The sequence below is a fragment of the Rhipicephalus sanguineus genome, chromosome 8 (assembly GCF_013339695.2).
Source record: "Rhipicephalus sanguineus isolate Rsan-2018 chromosome 8, BIME_Rsan_1.4, whole genome shotgun sequence".
NCBI classification, from domain to species: domain Eukaryota; kingdom Metazoa; phylum Arthropoda; class Arachnida; order Ixodida; family Ixodidae; genus Rhipicephalus; species Rhipicephalus sanguineus.
The window spans coordinates 157,286,422-157,302,633 of record NC_051183.1 but is presented as its reverse complement, the minus strand read 5'-3'; the positions used below and the strand labels follow the sequence as shown (position 1 = coordinate 157,302,633).

The 16,212-nt window shown below is 49.6% G+C and overlaps 1 protein-coding gene across 1 annotated transcript in view; it reads left to right on the top strand.

Annotated features, from left to right (window-relative positions):
* Positions 1 to 974: 974 nt before the first annotated feature.
* The window catches only part of LOC119403631 (solute carrier family 26 member 10), a 135,687-nt gene continuing 120,449 nt past the window's right edge, over positions 975 to 16,212 (top strand). Inside the window, exons 1-2 of the mRNA XM_037670552.1 lie at positions 975 to 1,095; positions 4,052 to 4,300. Coding sequence (XP_037526480.1) covers positions 975 to 1,095; positions 4,052 to 4,300 — 370 coding nt within the window. The remainder of the gene's footprint in view (positions 1,096 to 4,051; positions 4,301 to 16,212) is intronic.

The window sequence follows — 16,212 nt, the reverse complement described above, 5'->3', positions numbered from 1 at the left end:
CTAACGTGTCAACCTTAGCTGATTGTTTTCAACTGGTAAGTTGGGTGTGTCGTAGTATACTGATTGCGACTTTTCTACTTCGCTTTCGCGGTGAAGCACAGAGTCGCGAAAACTAGCAGACGACGTGAGGTACGTGTGAAACGCTTCGTCGTTTTGTAGTGCCCAACCAGTTCAGGATTCTCTGCGGGCAATAATTCGGCGCTAATATGTCCTTCTTCCAATCGAGTGTTTTGATGAGTGTGTTAAATGGAATGAAGAACAGAAAGCGCCGTGCTACGCAGCTGCAAGCGCAGGAGCCGCCGACGCGCGTTGGACCATAGCGAGTCGCAGCGCCGCCATGCGGTGACTGTGGGAAGGCATCAGCGTGATGGCCACGCCAAAGTGCGCGCTCAGCACACTAGCCAGTATATTCTAGGCACTATAGCCTCACGTAGCGTCTGAACCGAACACTTACAGGCATGCTTGCGAAGCATGTTTCCTCATACCACTCTGACTGGGACCTTGCTCTACCTTACGTTACATTTGCGTGCAATTCTTCACGCCGTTACACTGCCGGTACTCCCCATTTTACCTGTTGTTCGGCCGAGAACCCACATTGCCCCTCGATAAAGGCATTTCGTTTCCTGCAGCAACAACAAGCGAATATGCCTTTGACGCCATTACCAGGGTTGCGCATGCACGGGAAACAGTCCGTACTCACCTTACGGCGTCGCAAGAGAACTAGCGGCGTTCGTACGATAAATGACACCGGGACGTGCACCTTTCGCCCTGATCTTTAGTTCTGCAGAGGTCTCCGATCCGTGACGTTGGCCTGTCGGAAAAACTGCGCTCTCGGTACACAGGCCCATATAGAGTGCTTCGAGCGGTGACTCCCGCGACATATGAAATCGCTCCTGTCGCCTCGTCATGATCATCCTCCCCGCAGGTTCGCGACATCGTACACGTCGCACGCTTGAAGCCTTACCACTATCCCAATGATGCTGACGTCTAGACGCGCCGACGGCTCCCTTGGCTGCTGCATCACGATCGCGGGCGGTGGCACCGTGGCGGACATGGTGCTTGTCGTCTTCATCGTCGCGGTCTTGGTCTTGTCGGGTAGGGGTCCATATTCTGGTGGGAGACCTTGCTGCCTGCGGCTGGCTCGCTGGATGGCATCGATGTCCCCTCGACGTTGTGGGCTTGACTCACGGTTGGAGGGGTGCGTACGATACATGGACCGGGAAAGACCTCCACCAGATGTCACGTGGTCGTGACCCTGATGAAGGAAGCAGGCGGGGCGTCCAAAATGCAACTTTTGATTTGGCCGAGCTTGTGGCTGTGAAACGGAAAGTCAGCCTACAGCAGTGCACGCTCTACACTGATAGCGGCGAACAGAGCGTCGGCCGTCGATAATCTGACAAGCGGTGAAGCGCGTCGGCATTTATGCATGTGCCGTCGAATATTCCAGCGTTATCGCTGGTTGTCGCGAAAGCTCTAGAATAAGCTCGAGTGATGGCGTCTTGCGCGCAATCTTAAGAAAACGATCTACAATAATCGCGAAGCTTCTCGAACAGTGAGGCGCGCTTTTTGCGCTGAGCGTTGCTGACAGTCTTTGTGGGCGGAAACCGAATACAGCAAAAGTGATAATAAGAAACGCACGTGGCAATATATCTTGTAAATAGTCTACAGTGCGAGACTACAGTCTACAGACTCGTCATTCACGTAACTATATTATATATTTCTGGTGATGCCACTTAGCCACGCATTAACTGAGCCCTAAATTCATAGTAACGAATTTATGTCGCAATGAATGAAATAATTTCTGGACTTGTTGCTGCCTTCCACTTATGTCAAATAATAATGTCCAAAACGAGGTGACTATAATCTTGTACTATGAGGTTAATAATATGTGGGGTTTAACGTCCCAAAACCACGCTATGATTATGAGAGACGCCGTAGTGGAGGGCTCCGGCAATTTCGACCACCTGGGGTTCTTTAACGTGCACCTAAATCTAAGTACACGGGCCTCAAACATTTTCGCCTCCATCGAAAATGCAGCCGCCGCGGCCGGGATTCGATCCCGCGACCTTCGGGTCAGCAGTCGAGCGCCATAACCACTATACCACCGTGGCGGGGCGTACTATGAGGTTATAGGCTTTCTGCGTCTCGTCCGTAGTTAAAGCAATGCAGGCGTCGGGTTCACAGCACAATGGACAACAATCTATTTAACGCTCACAGTTCAGCACGACGACCCAAGGTCTGCAAGGGAGGACAGGCGTGGGACAAGATGCAGGCGAGCAGCAGGGGCAGGTAGCGCATGGTCCTTGTTGGTGGCAGGCGATCCTCTCTTCTGGCCGCGCTCAGGCGGCCAGAAGAGACTATTGCGGCAGTTGATTAGAGAGGCAATAAATTCTTTTAACGCAGCCATTCAACGATTACTTGGAAAGGCGTTGCAGGGTCTCTTTAAAGACACAGGATGGGCCACGGGCATCGTCAGTGCGCACCACGTGGCGCCTTCAAGCCAACCGGCAATGACGTGGCTCTCACAACTATTACGGTATTTATTCGGATCTAAGCCGATGTAGTTTTTTCGAAAAAACGATGTGCGAAAGTGGGGGTCGGCATAGATTCGAGTGTAGATTCGAGTACAATGATTAAGTTTTTTGTTCTGGCCTTGCGAATTTCGGGGGTCGGCTTAGAATCGGGGCCGGCCTAGATTCGAGTAAATACGGTAACATGATGCCCAACCCACCGTGATAGCTTAGCAGGCTTAGGTGTCGCGCTGCTACGCTCGAGCAGTGGATTACCATCCCTGGCGGCCACATTTTCGCCATCGGCCGTGGGGTACGTGCAAAAAAAGCATCGGTGTACTTTAATTTAGGCGCACGTTAAGGAACTGCCCGTGGTGACAATTTAACCGGATCCCCCACTAAAGCGCGCCTCATAATCACATCGTGGCTTTGTGAAGTAAAACTACAGAAATTATTATGTAAAGCACTCTGCCCGGATGGCGTATTTACGTTACTACGTGATCAAATATACATTTCCTTAACCAAAACTAATAGTAACCTACGAGAGAACTAATCATACATAACTGAAAAGACCGATTGAGAAAACATTAATCTGTACCAATAGTGGCACGTCTCTACAGCGGGAGAAACATGCTAGTTCAATTTTTTTTATTTTTTTACGCTTCTACGACGGTTTCGAGATCTCTTACCCTTTCAGTAAACTGAACTGCGAAGTGTACGAAAATGCATTGTTAACTACACAGATTAATAGATTCGCCATGCCCATTTATTTTATTCCCATTTTCTTTCCCATCCTTTTTATTCAACGGCCCTTTTTCCCCAGTCTATTTCTGTAGGCTGTATAGCATGTAGGAGCATACATATATGGTGCCACATTTTTGTTACTTTTATAGTAGGGTGTGGGTTTGGAGTATGTTGGTGTAAGTGATCCATAACGTCGTTTTGCGCAATATCAAAGTAGACAGAACACACAAAAGCCGAAACGTAATTTGTTCTCTTTGTATCGCTTTTCCCGTATGAACGTGAAATATGATTTTACAAGCAATGACTAATCTAAGAGCTGATGTAGCTTTCCAAGCAGTAAAGCACCCTTTCAAGAAAACAGGAAATCTCAATAGCCCAGAAAAATTGCGAAACTGGCATAGCCTCATGCAACGACCTCACAGCATTCTAAAGAAACAAGAAACCTGTCCAGTATTTATAATAACCATGCTTTTGACTTCCTCTATAGGCTCAGTTATGTGCACATACGGAGCAACAGCGCACACGTGGAGTGTTTTTTTTTTTGTTATACTTCAACTGAATTTTTTTACTTTGTCGATTTTTTATATTACGCAGTCACGAGTGTTTTTCTCTTTCACTTTTTTTATTTGCTGCTATATTACATCAACTGCATGTGCGAATTCTCCCTTCCTCGTGAAGCGAAGCGATACGACAATCAATGTCAGCGGGGTAAAAACAGTCCACGCTTTTTCAGCCTCATTCTGCGAAGACTCGCATACAGGAATGTTTGCACACCGCAGCTGTTCTCGCTCTGCCAGGTGACGCCAGAATCACTGTCGACCGAAAGGCGCTCACAACCGACGCGGTTGCTTCGCCCGAACCGGATACGAAGGAGGATGCTTCGCTGTGCATTGGAGATACTTGCAAGCGTGCACTCGTTGGGGCCCCGTCTTTCTTCCTCGGACTGTTTCCCTGCATAGCATGGATCAGAAGCTACAAGTTACGGACGTTCCTCGTGCCCGACTTCCTCGCTGGGCTTTCGGTAGCGGTGCTTCACGTGCCACAAGGTGAGGAGAAGGAATATTAGCCCGTATGCTTTCTTTCTTCAGTTATCCTTCACTAACGGCTCGCTTTTGTGCATGACTTTCAGCGCGGTTGTCGCAAGGAATGACTACTAACTATATCATCGCGCACTACCCACATTTACCGCAGCGCATCCGTCATGGTAGATTGCACAAACGTTTGTTTACAAGAGTCCGCGCGCATTTCAGCAAGAACGTATTTGTAAAAAGTTGCTCAAGCAGGCTTTTGAGAATACGCCAATCGAGATACTTTTTGCACGCTGAAAATTTTCCTGACATCATGTTAATTCTTCGCTGAAAGCAGATTTTCACATTTTTTCGATAGTTAATGAGAAGTAGCATTTGTATCATGGTTTTATCTATTCTAATGAGAACAGAATTTCTCTAATGCGTTTTATAATGGCGTTTTACGTTTCTCCTGGAATGTGAGGTGTTCTCCAAGACTACCAGAAATATTCAAAGCAAATATTCCGAGCAATTAAAAGGTTCTTTTTAAATGCAGATTCACATGTATGGTTGATGTCGGTGAAAGTTAATATCGCACTAATTGTAACTATCGATGATCCATTAAGTACTCTTCCACATTATTAAATTAGGACACGTGTTGCCATTGAATTTAGACAGCCAGCTCGCAGTGCTTGGCCACCATGAACAAATTTTGAGGGTGGCTACACTATAGATATTCATTCTGAGCAAGTGCTATGAAATCTATCAGCATTCCACTTAACCTACCACTTCCAAAGTAGCTGCAGGTGTGGCTGCAACATTTGTGGGCATCCGCAGCGTGGTAGCAGAGACGTTTTGAAGGCATTTACTTTATTTGTTTTTCACGCGAAAAGTGAATCACGAGTACAGTGATTTCACAAGTCACTAGGCCGATATATCGAACTGGGAAGAAAGACAGTATACCAGGCCAGCGCCCCCTCTATTTTTTTACTGCGATAGCAATTATATGGACAGTCTCGGCTGATTTTTGCCGTCCCCGCCGCCGCCGTCATGCACCGTATATGTATATGTGCATGTATATATATATATATATATATATATATATATATATATATATATATATATATATATATATATATATATATATATATAAAAGCCACAGACAAATAATTACGAAAAACTTTCCGATGCGCAGAATTGAACGGGTGACCTCTCGCTTCGCAGCGCGCGGCGTTAGACGGTTAGGCCACGAACAGTGCCCTCTTCCAGCCTGCTAATTGCAAGCTATTTATATACACCATTTACTTCAGCATACTTTCTTAATCACCACATACATGGCGTGATGTGCGCGCGTGGCGCGCTTTAAAGATCGTCGCCCCGCTCCTGCGAACGCCGTTGCTCTTCGCCCTACATGGTGTGTTCGCCTTCGTGCGCTTATCTCGAGGAAAGAAGGGCGGCCGGTGGGGTGGAGCGGTGGGTACGAAAGACACTTCGCTCGCTGCAGCGGCCGCGTTTGCGAACGGAGCGCGCAGTTTAAAAAGAAATAAGTAACAACTGTGACAATTACTTCACACTCGTCCTGTGTGTACGTGTTCGTTCGTTTCGTGCGTCCTGCTTTATGTTTGACCAGTGCACTTGAAGTGTCGAGCTGTGACGCATTAGTTCGCGCTCGTCCTGTGTGCGACGCGCTGGCAATTTTGAGCTGCTTTCCGTTCTTCGCGTTACATTCCAATTTATTGCTATCGCACTCATTGCTTCGCCGCTGAGGCGAAACTGTGTTTTTTTTTTCAGTTTTTTTTTTTTCAGCGAGCGTGCTCAAATTTCGAAGTCCACGTTGACGTCGTGTAGTCTTTCCTGTGCTGGTGCCGAGTGCGGCCGGTGAACTCTAGCTACAGCCAGCGCATCACTGACCTTGGCCGATAGTCTCTGTTTACGCGCCAAGGACATGCGTTGGAAACACAGCGGAAGTGCCCAAGTTACGACAGTTGCTTCGTCGCTGCAGCCTCGTTCGCCTCGCAGCGTTTTTGTTTTAAAATATACAAGTTCGCATTGTAGACATGCCTTTGTTCCTGTTTACTCGTGAATGCGCAAAATAATCACGCAAACAATGCCCGCGACGTCTACAAATTGGTGACCATGGACTGTCGAAATTTTTACAACCATTTTCCTGACTGCGACAACAATTGAAAGCACCGGCGACTCCAGAGAAGCATCCCCCGACCCTGCAACGACGCAAGCAGTCCCCGCTCTCTCTTTGTGGCTTCCGCAATTCTGGCCTGCTGATCCGTCTCTCTGAGTGGCGCGAGTAAACAGGCAATTTGTAACGGCTGGGGTTACGGCTCACACATCAAAATTCCACCACGTGGTGTCTGCGCTTCCACATGAGATCGCCAGCGAAATCAGAGACCTCATTCTCGCGCCACCGGAGACGAAACCCTATGAGAAGTTGTCGGCCGCGCTCCTGAAGCGCACTTCGCCTTCAGAGAGGCAGCGTCTCCAACAACTGCTTTCTGCTGAAGAACTAGGCGACCGTAAGCCTTCACATCTTTTGCGTCGTCTTCAGAAGCTTCTTGGTGACAAGGCCACCTCGTCCGATCAGGACCAGGTACGAGACCTCTTCCTACAGCGCTTACCTTCGACCGTCCGCATGATGCTCACCAATTCATCGGACTTCTCGCTGAAAAAGCTCTCGCAGCTTGCCGACTCTGTGATGCAATTCGACTCCCCAACCGTGTCAGAGATCGCGACAACTTCCACCACAGGTGAGGCATCTCGCCTTTCGCCACCAGACCTGCAAGCCCTACGCGACGAGACGACTTTCACTGCCAGATCGAATAGGTATCCGCTCAGATAGCTACCCCGTTTGCGCACTCTCGATCGTCTTCACGCCGCTGCTCCTCTTTCCGCCGGTGCTCCTCATTGCGGTTTCCGTATCCCGGCGAGAGTTGGTATCACCAGACCTTCGGTGCTGCCGCCCGAAAGTGTTCATGTCCCTGCACTTTTTCAGGAAACGCTCTGACACATCACTTGAAGCGGCGAGTGGTGGCGGTCCAGCAAGCAGCCGCTTGTTCTTCGTTTTGGACAAGGCATCAGGGCTGCGTTTCCTCGTGGACACGGCAGCCGAAGTTAGCGTTGTTCTACCCTCACCTGCATTCCCGAAGAATTGCCGATCTGCAGTTACGCTGCAAGCCGTCAAGAAGACCACCATCGTGACTTACGGTGAGCGCGCGCTCACGCTGAACATTGGGTTCCCTCGCGTTTTCCGTTCGGTTTCCTCGTAGCGGACGTGCGTTGCCTAATTCTCGGAGCGGACTTCCTTCGTCGTTTCGACCGGACATCTCCCGCAAGCGCCTTGTCGATGCTAAGACACACCTAACGGTGCAAGGTATGGCGTCAACAACCGGCATCACCGCAGTTATCGACAAGCCACCATCAAGCCACCAACAAGTTCTTCGAGACTTCGCAAAGCCCACTTCTTTGCGTCAACTGCGCTAGTTCCTGGGACTGATCAATTTCTATCGGCGGTTCATTCCCCGCTCTGCTGACCTAATTAGACCGCTTACTGACCTGCTCCAGGGTAAGAAGGTGTGTACTCCTATTGCAGTCTGAGAATGCATCGAGCTCGTTTGACGCAGTTCAGACAGAGCTCGCAGACGCCACCCTGCTTGTTCACCCAACACCAGACGCTGCACTCTGCCTCGTGACCGACTCGTCGGATGTGGCAGTTGGAGCCGCCTTACAGCAGTTCGTTGACGGATCGTGGCGGCTGTTGCCATTCTTCTCGTGCAAGCTGTCATCCACAGAAAGCCGCTACAGCACTTTCGGACGTGAACTCCTTGCTGCTGATATCGGTGTGCGCCACTTCAGGCATTTCCTTGAAGCCCGATGTTTTTTCATCGCCACGGATCACAAGCCATTGGCGTTTGCCATCAAGTCTGCAAGCAGCAAGTTTTCGTCCCGTGAGAGTCGTCACCTTGCTTACATCGCGGAATTCACAACCGATGTCCGGCATGTGCAGGAATCTGCGAATGCTGCAGCCGATGCGCTCTCTCGCCTGACAGCTTTCGTATCTCGCGCCGCAGCGCCGGCAACTTTCGAATTCAGCCCCTAGGGTCAGTGCAAGCACAAGACGAAGAAATTGCTAAAATTCGCCTATCCCCTCGGACACTCGAGTTTAGTGAAGTTACCCTTCCGTCCTGCACCGTACCTATCTTGTGCAACATGTCTACTGGCAACCCTCGACCAGTTGTTCCGAATGATTTCCGTCGCGCTGTTCTTGACTCCCTGCATACCCTCTCTCATCCTGGCATCCGCGCTACTCAACACCTTATCACCCAGCGTTTTGACTGGCCGGCAAATTAACAAAGATGTTCGTGCTCGGACCCGTAGTTGTTTGGAGTGCCAGCACTCTAAGGTTTATCGTCATACTTGCTTTCCGTACGGCTCCTTCACACCGCCTTCGGAGGGTTTCGATAAAGTTATCTGGACATCCTAGGACGATGGCCTCCATCGGATGGAAACACATACCTGCTGACATGCTGTGGCCGTTTTACTTGGTGGCCAGAGGCATTTCCCATTCCCGACACAAGAAGCAAAACAGTCGTTAAAGCTTTTGTATCGGATTGGGTGTCACGCTTTGGCGTTTCCTCTACAATCACCATCGATCGCGGTCGACAGTTCGAGCGTGCTCTTTTCAAGAAGCTGATAGTTTTGCTGGGAAGTTCGTGGATTCGCACAACAGCATACCACCCCATCGCTAACGGCATGGCTGAGCGTTTTCACCGGACCCTGAAAGCATCTTTGAAGGCGCAACTGGACACGGTCAACTGAACAGTTTCCCTGCCACTTGTTTTACTTAGCCTTAGGATGATATTAGAGTAAGACATCAAGTGCACACCTGCCGATCTAACCTATGGTTCACCGCTCCGCCTTCCCGGAGAATTTTACAGCGAAAGCTGTTATGAGATCATTTCAGCGGCCGTTTTTGGCGCTGTAGTTGTCCGTCGCCGCCGCCGCCGCCGGTGTCCGTAACCACTATCGCTCCAAATAAGAAAAAAAACGAAGTAAGAAAAAAAATTGGCCGCGTATCTGCGTGCTTCGCTGCAAATGTCGTCTAAAGACGATAGAAGAGGCGCTGCGTGAGATATGGACGCCATCTGGCAATACGTCGGAAAACATGAGTGCTGTGTTGCGGGCTGGTAGTCCCGGCGCAGCGTCAGGCGAAGACCGGCGGTGACCAACGCGACCGGTGGGGACGCCGGCCAGCCCGAACACGCTGTTTGGCGCGATGCGCCGAAGGAAAAGAAACGTCCGCACTCAACGAGTACTCTCCACAAACTCTCTTATTTACACGTCGCCTGGGTAAAACAGGAATGCCAGAGCGGCGCCCCCTGTCATTCGTACAATGCAATACTGAACCGAAACCGAAACACAACATGAGCTTGTGCAGATGGCACGGAGGAAGACAAATTTCAGCGCAGTCGCATTTTCAGCGCACCTTAAGAAACTAGGGTTGTAACATTGTAGGGCGAGTAGGGCCAGAAGGACCGTCACGACGAAAACCTGCCTCCTCAGTCGTATTCGCCTGGAACGTTGGTGTGGCTTCGCGTTCCCTCCTGCGCTCCTGGCCTTTCCACAAAGCTACTGCCTAAGTACGAAGGCCCCTACCGCGTCCTACGTCAAGCATCCCCAGTTAACTATATGATTGAGCCTGTTCAATCATCTACGGACCGCCGTCGTCGCGGCCGCGAGGCTGTTCACGTCGATGGACTGAAGCCGCATTATGACCCACCAGTTGTACCTGTTCCTTAGGTCGCCAGGATGGCTCCTTTTCCGCGGGGGAGTGATTTGTAACATGGTAGGGCGCAGAAAAGAACGCCTGCGAAAGAAGAAGACGAAGACGGTTGTTGTTGGCGCTCGCGCTTGCTCGGCTTGGACCGCTGATCGCTTCAGCTGTGGCAATCTTTTAATAAACGCGTAACTGTCTCAACGTTAAACGCATACCATCAAGGTCTTTAAAATTGCGTATCTATGTATTTTCTATTAAAGGAACACACCACCTAATACTTACCTAATGATGTTACGCCTCAGATATGCGTAATATTTACTTTTCGATCGACAACGTTCACAAGTAGGAACAGCCGTACCAGTTCAAGATGGGTGGGCGGTAAGCAAGTGGTTCAACTTTGGCCGGTTGGCTGAATCGGGTAACGTGCCGACAAACAGGACATACAGACAGAACGACAGAGCAAAATTTCTGCGTTTAAGTTCCCCAAGAAAGACTATCGTCTTTAAAAATTCCAGGATGAAAGGAGGTTTGAACCTGGGCCCCGCTGCGTGGGAGCCCAGTGTTCAACTTCTGAGCCATGCCGGTGCTTGAAACTGCTTTGCAAAAAGGTCCTATACAGGCTTCATGTCGGGAAGTAACCACATTCACATATGCAATATAGCGTGGTAGAAGAGTAAAATAAGCACCAAGTGTCGCACAACGAGAATTTTATAACCAGGCATCACACAATGCAAATTGCGCAACGAGTACGTTGTTGAATGCTTCCAACCCATTACTAAGGGCTGCGCCGTAATTCTTCATCGTCATCAGGCACAGCATCAACAAAGTGCGCATAATGCCTTACATGCGTTTCGCAGGTACCACGGCTCTTCGTAGAATGACGTAAAATGGCATAGTGCCTGCGTCCCTACTTCTCAGAAATTACAGTGATTTATAGCATAGTGGGTTCCTCGCAAGTACAGTTGTATTGGTTGCCAAGGAAGCGCATAAGCGCATGATCCATTTCCTCGGGGTCTCAGTAAAGTTCTTCGCCCCCCTCCCCTCTCTCGCACGTCATCGTATGTTACACAGCATGGCGGGAGAGGAAAATAGCAACCGGGCGTCACCCAATGTAAATTGCATAACTGGTGGGCCGTTTAAAGCTTCCAACCCACTACAAAGGGCTGAGCCATAATTCTTCATCGTCATCAGTGGTCGCGTCAACAGAGTGCACATAATGCCTTACAGACGTGTAGCTGGTGCCTCGCTTCTCCGCAGAAGGACGAGTAATGGCTCAGTAGGTGCTTCCCAACTTCACAAAAATTGTGATTTATGGCGTAGTGGGTACCTTGCTAGTGTACTTGTATTAGTAGCCCCAAGAGAGCTTACAACGGGCTCTAAAAACGCCGCTCTTCCAGCTTTCGCTGTGACTGTGCTGCGGTTTCAGCGCAGGCCTGGCGTTTTTTCGACGCTTCAACTACCTAGCCTTGCTCTGATCCAACCGAGCATGTGGTGCAGCTGCGCTCCGCTATGCGCAGACTTTCTGCCCCACACCCTCGCGTAAAACGCCGTGTTTCTACCTACATCTCCTGACTTGGAAACGGCGACACACGTGTTTGTGCGCCGCGACGCCGTCTGAAAGCCTTTGCAGCGCCCCTACGATAGAACTCACCGCGTCACCAAGCGCCATGACAAGCTCTACACGCTTGATTTGAACGATCGTCATGATACCGCGTCTGTCGACCGCCTAAAAGCAGCCATCGTCGAGCACCTGCTGCCCCGTGGTATTCCAGATTGCGCAACACCTTCCGCCTCCGTTTCCACCACTTCATCGCGCGCTTCACCCCCTCCCACCGCTACACCAGGGAGCGTCGCTCTGTATCGTTGAGGCTCCCTCCTTTCAGCGGGCTCCTTCACTAGCGGGAGGCCTATATAGCAACAGCGCCGAGAGAGCGTGCTCAAGGCTCGAAGTCCACGTTGACGTCGTGTAGTGCTTCCTGTGCTGGCGCCTTTTTGCCAGTGAGCTCGAGCTACAGCCAGCGCATCCCTGACCTTGGCCGATCGTCTCTGTTTACGCGCCAAGACGTACGTTGGAAACACAGCGGGCGTGCCCAAGTTAAGACAGTCGTCTCGTCGCTGCTGCCTCGTTCACCTCGCAACCTTTTTGTTTTAAAACATAGAAGTTCCTATTGTAGACGTGCCTTTCATTCTCTGTACTCGTGAATACGCAGACTTGTCACGCAAACAACGCCTGCGACGCCTACAAGTGCCTGGGCGAACGCTCTCCTCGGGCCGTCGCGCGCGCTCTGCCTCCACTCGACGCTGACGCATGGTGGCGCTGTGGGAGTAGACTACGGGTACAGTTCCGGTATTTGTATTCGCAATGCCCAGGGCTTATAGGTGGCGCGCCGTGCAATCCAAGATGGCTGCGGGAGCATGGTCAACTCGCATACTCGGATAGGAAAAGATAGAATGCACGGATGTACGCCCTGTGCCGCTTTCACCAGATGAAGTCTTGAGCTTCAAAGAAATGTATACCGGACCAAAGTACTCGCCCAAACGATAGGAAGTGCTAAACGCCCGCTACCCCATTTTTTGCCGCAGTGCGAAGGGTGGTGTCAGCTGACCGTGCCTCAACGACGCCTTGTGAAATCCTGTGCGTGCTATAGAATACCGCATGAACTAGAATTGACGCATCGGTCAGACAGCACTCCGAGGTACGTACCGAGCCCCTGCCTGACAGATTTGCTGCAGCAATTGGCAGCTAGCTAGTAACGTCATAGCATATCTGCACATCACCGCATGTTTAGCGTGCCGATGGTTTCAAAGCATGTAGCAACTGTCATCAGAAATTGGGCGTTCAGTCACACGGAGTTATTCCTTAAACAAAACGCCAGCACCTCATTGTTGCGTTGAACTTTCCAGTCAATTGTGCTTGGGCCGAAAACGAACGTCACGTTCAATCTGCCACACCTGAATCTAAATCTATGCCCCGGTTGTTCTTAGCACGGAGCATCGCAATCAAAGTTGTCGGTCCCATTCCAGAGTTGAGTGAACTCACCCAAACTTATTCATATTTTCTCACCGCGTCGCAGCGGCTGCTTTTGCTCACGATAATAACAGGTTCCGGTCGGGCTCAACTGCGGTCAAAAGGGCCCATGTGAGAACCGCTTCGCATTTGCCAAGGCAACGCGACGCGGACTTTTCCTTAAGGCGTAATTACCTGATTGTAAATTTCCGCGGCGAGCCATGTCATAGGTGTCAACATTTAAAATGTCAGTTTGAATAGGTAGCGAATCGCTACCACAAGCGATGTCACCGATATCAACATTTCGAGTGCCATTTTCTCTGTAAATATAATGAAATCTACTGCTATGTGTGAAAAAAAGAACGGAAAAAATAAAACAGCCCCAGCGCCCCTTACTTCAGTGAGGCCGGGGCTAAATGAAGAGAGGCCCCATTAATGGTCACTTCATATGGTTTGAAATCTGCAACAGACAACATTTTATTATTTTCACTAAGCATATTGTATCCCTGTTGCCAGGTAGCGCGCCTTATTACTGCACAATAAAGTGATGGAAGTTAAAGCAGGGCATAAGCTGACATCGCTTGTTTTCGTGAGCAGCATGCAACGTAAAATGACACCCTTTCCTATTCAACTCATCATTGAAACTGCTTTGGCCAAATATCTCTCTATGTGGTTGCTTGAAATCCTGCTCTGCAGCTGCAAAGGCAGTGTTGGTACCAGGTATGTAGGAATACCATTTTTTTTTAATTCGGGGGGGGGGGGGGGGGGGGATGAGGGCTGCATATCTAAGGCCTACACATTTTTAACTGGTCATGTTAAAATGTGCACGCGTAAATTAGTTTGCACGTTCACCTGTATTCCCGTACAGCTGTTTTCTGCAAAAGTACAGCAACAAAGATACCAAGTGGGCAGACGATGTTGTTGGGCAAAGAAGGAGCAGTGGAAAGCGATAGCTAAAATTACACCACTTCCCGCTAAAGGGGACCATGAGGCGATGCAAGCCGGAGCACTTGCACGATCGCGTTCCGTTGGCGTTCGTTGGACACGCTACCGACCTCGCGTCGTGGAACTCGAAGAGGAACGCTACGGGCGTCTTGTGTTCCCTCTAGCCTGGCCGTTAATACTCACAGAGCAAGCGGGGAACGCGCTCGACAGAAGCGCGAGAGGGGGGCAGCGTAGGAGAGGAGAGAGAGGGGGAGGGGACGTGCATCGCGGCGTTGCGCAGGAGAGAATTTCGGCATGTCTAGCCCGTGTTTCAGAGGAAGAGGGGAGAGGCGAAGGGGAGAGGGGTAGGGGATGGGGGAGAAGTAAAGTGGAGAGGGGAAAGTGGAGAGGAGGAGTAGTAAGGAGAGCGGAGAGGAGGTGTGTGGAGAGGCTATGCGCATGCGCAGTAAGGGCGGTTCGAACTCCGCTATAAGATGCTTCGCATCTCAGAAGGCATACTTTCATAGCAGCACTACTGAAGCTGGACACTACATGGGGCATCCTGCACCTTTGTTATTAAATGCGAAGCATTTCTCAGCGAACTTCTGCGACTTTGAGCGTATCTATCTATCTATCTATCTATCTATCTATCTATCTATCTATCTATCTATCTATCTATCTATCTATCTATCTATCTATCTATCTATCTATCTATCTATCTAGCCGCCTACGACTTTGTGCTCTCCTGGTCGCTTGGTTAATCGAATGTACACCAAAATTGGTATGGCGTAACATGACTGTATGACGAACATAAATGACAAGTCATAACATGAAAATCATGACACGCATGTCATGTACCGCATGATTTACATGCCATGCTCATGGTGCGCTGGCGGCCGTTTCGCTAGCTTGATATGCACCAAAATTGGTGTCTTGCGACGTGACTGTGTGACGAACATAAATGACACGAGTTAACATGAAAATCATGACACGCATATAATGTACAGCATGACTTACGTGCCACGCTCATGGTGGGCTGGCGGCCGTTTCGCTAGCTTTATATACACCAAAATTGTTATCTTGCGACGTGACTGTGTAACGAACATAAATAACAGGAGTTAACATGAAGATCATGACACGCATGTCATGTACAGCATGACTTATGTGCCACGCTCATGGTGCGCTGGCGGCCGTTTCGCTAGCTTTATATACACCAAAATTGGTTTCTTGCGACGTGACTGTGTGACGAACATAAATGACACGAGTTAACATGAAAATCGTGACACGCACGTCATGTACAGCATGACTTACGTGCCACGCTCATGGTGCGCTGGTGACTGTTTCGCTAGATTTATATACACCAAAATTGTTATCTTGCGACGTGACTGTGTAACGAACATAAGTAACACGAGTTAACATGAAAATCATGACACGCATGTCATGTACAGCATGACTTACGTGCCACGCTCATGGGGCACTGGCGTCCGTTTCGCTAGCTTGATCTACCCCGAAATTAGTATTGCGCGACGTGACTGCGTGACGAACATAAAAACACGAGTTAACATGAAAATCATGACACGCATGTCATGTAAAGCATGACTTACGTGCCACGCTCATGGTGCGCCGGCGGCCGTTTCTCTAGCTTGATATACACCAAAATTGGCATCATCTTGCGACGTGACTGTGTAACGAACATAGAAAGCACGAGTTAACATGAAAATCATGACACGCATGTCATGTACAGCATGACTTACGTTCCACGCTCATGGTGCGCTGGCGGCCGTTTCGCTAGCTTGATATACACCAAAATTGGTATCTTCCGACGTGACTGTGTGACGAATATAAATAACAGGAGTTAACATCAAGATCGTGACACGCATGTCATGTACAGCATGACTTATGTGCCACGCTCATGGTGCGCTGGCGGCCGTTTCGCTAGCTTGATCTACCCCGAAATCGGTATTGCGTGACGTGACTGTGTGACGAACATAAATAATAGGAGTTAACATGAAAACCATGACACGCATTTTCCTTAGTGACATACAAGACGATGTATGCAGCTCTTTGCTGGCTGCTTCGCATTACATCGATTCCCACAATGCGTGTGATCTGCCGGCTTTTTGTTATTGTGAACTGTCTCATGACAGCAATAACGCAAATATGTCGATGTATGCGCTCCTTCAGCACTGACACATAAATGTAGCCTGCAGGTGGACCAAATAATGCTGTGAG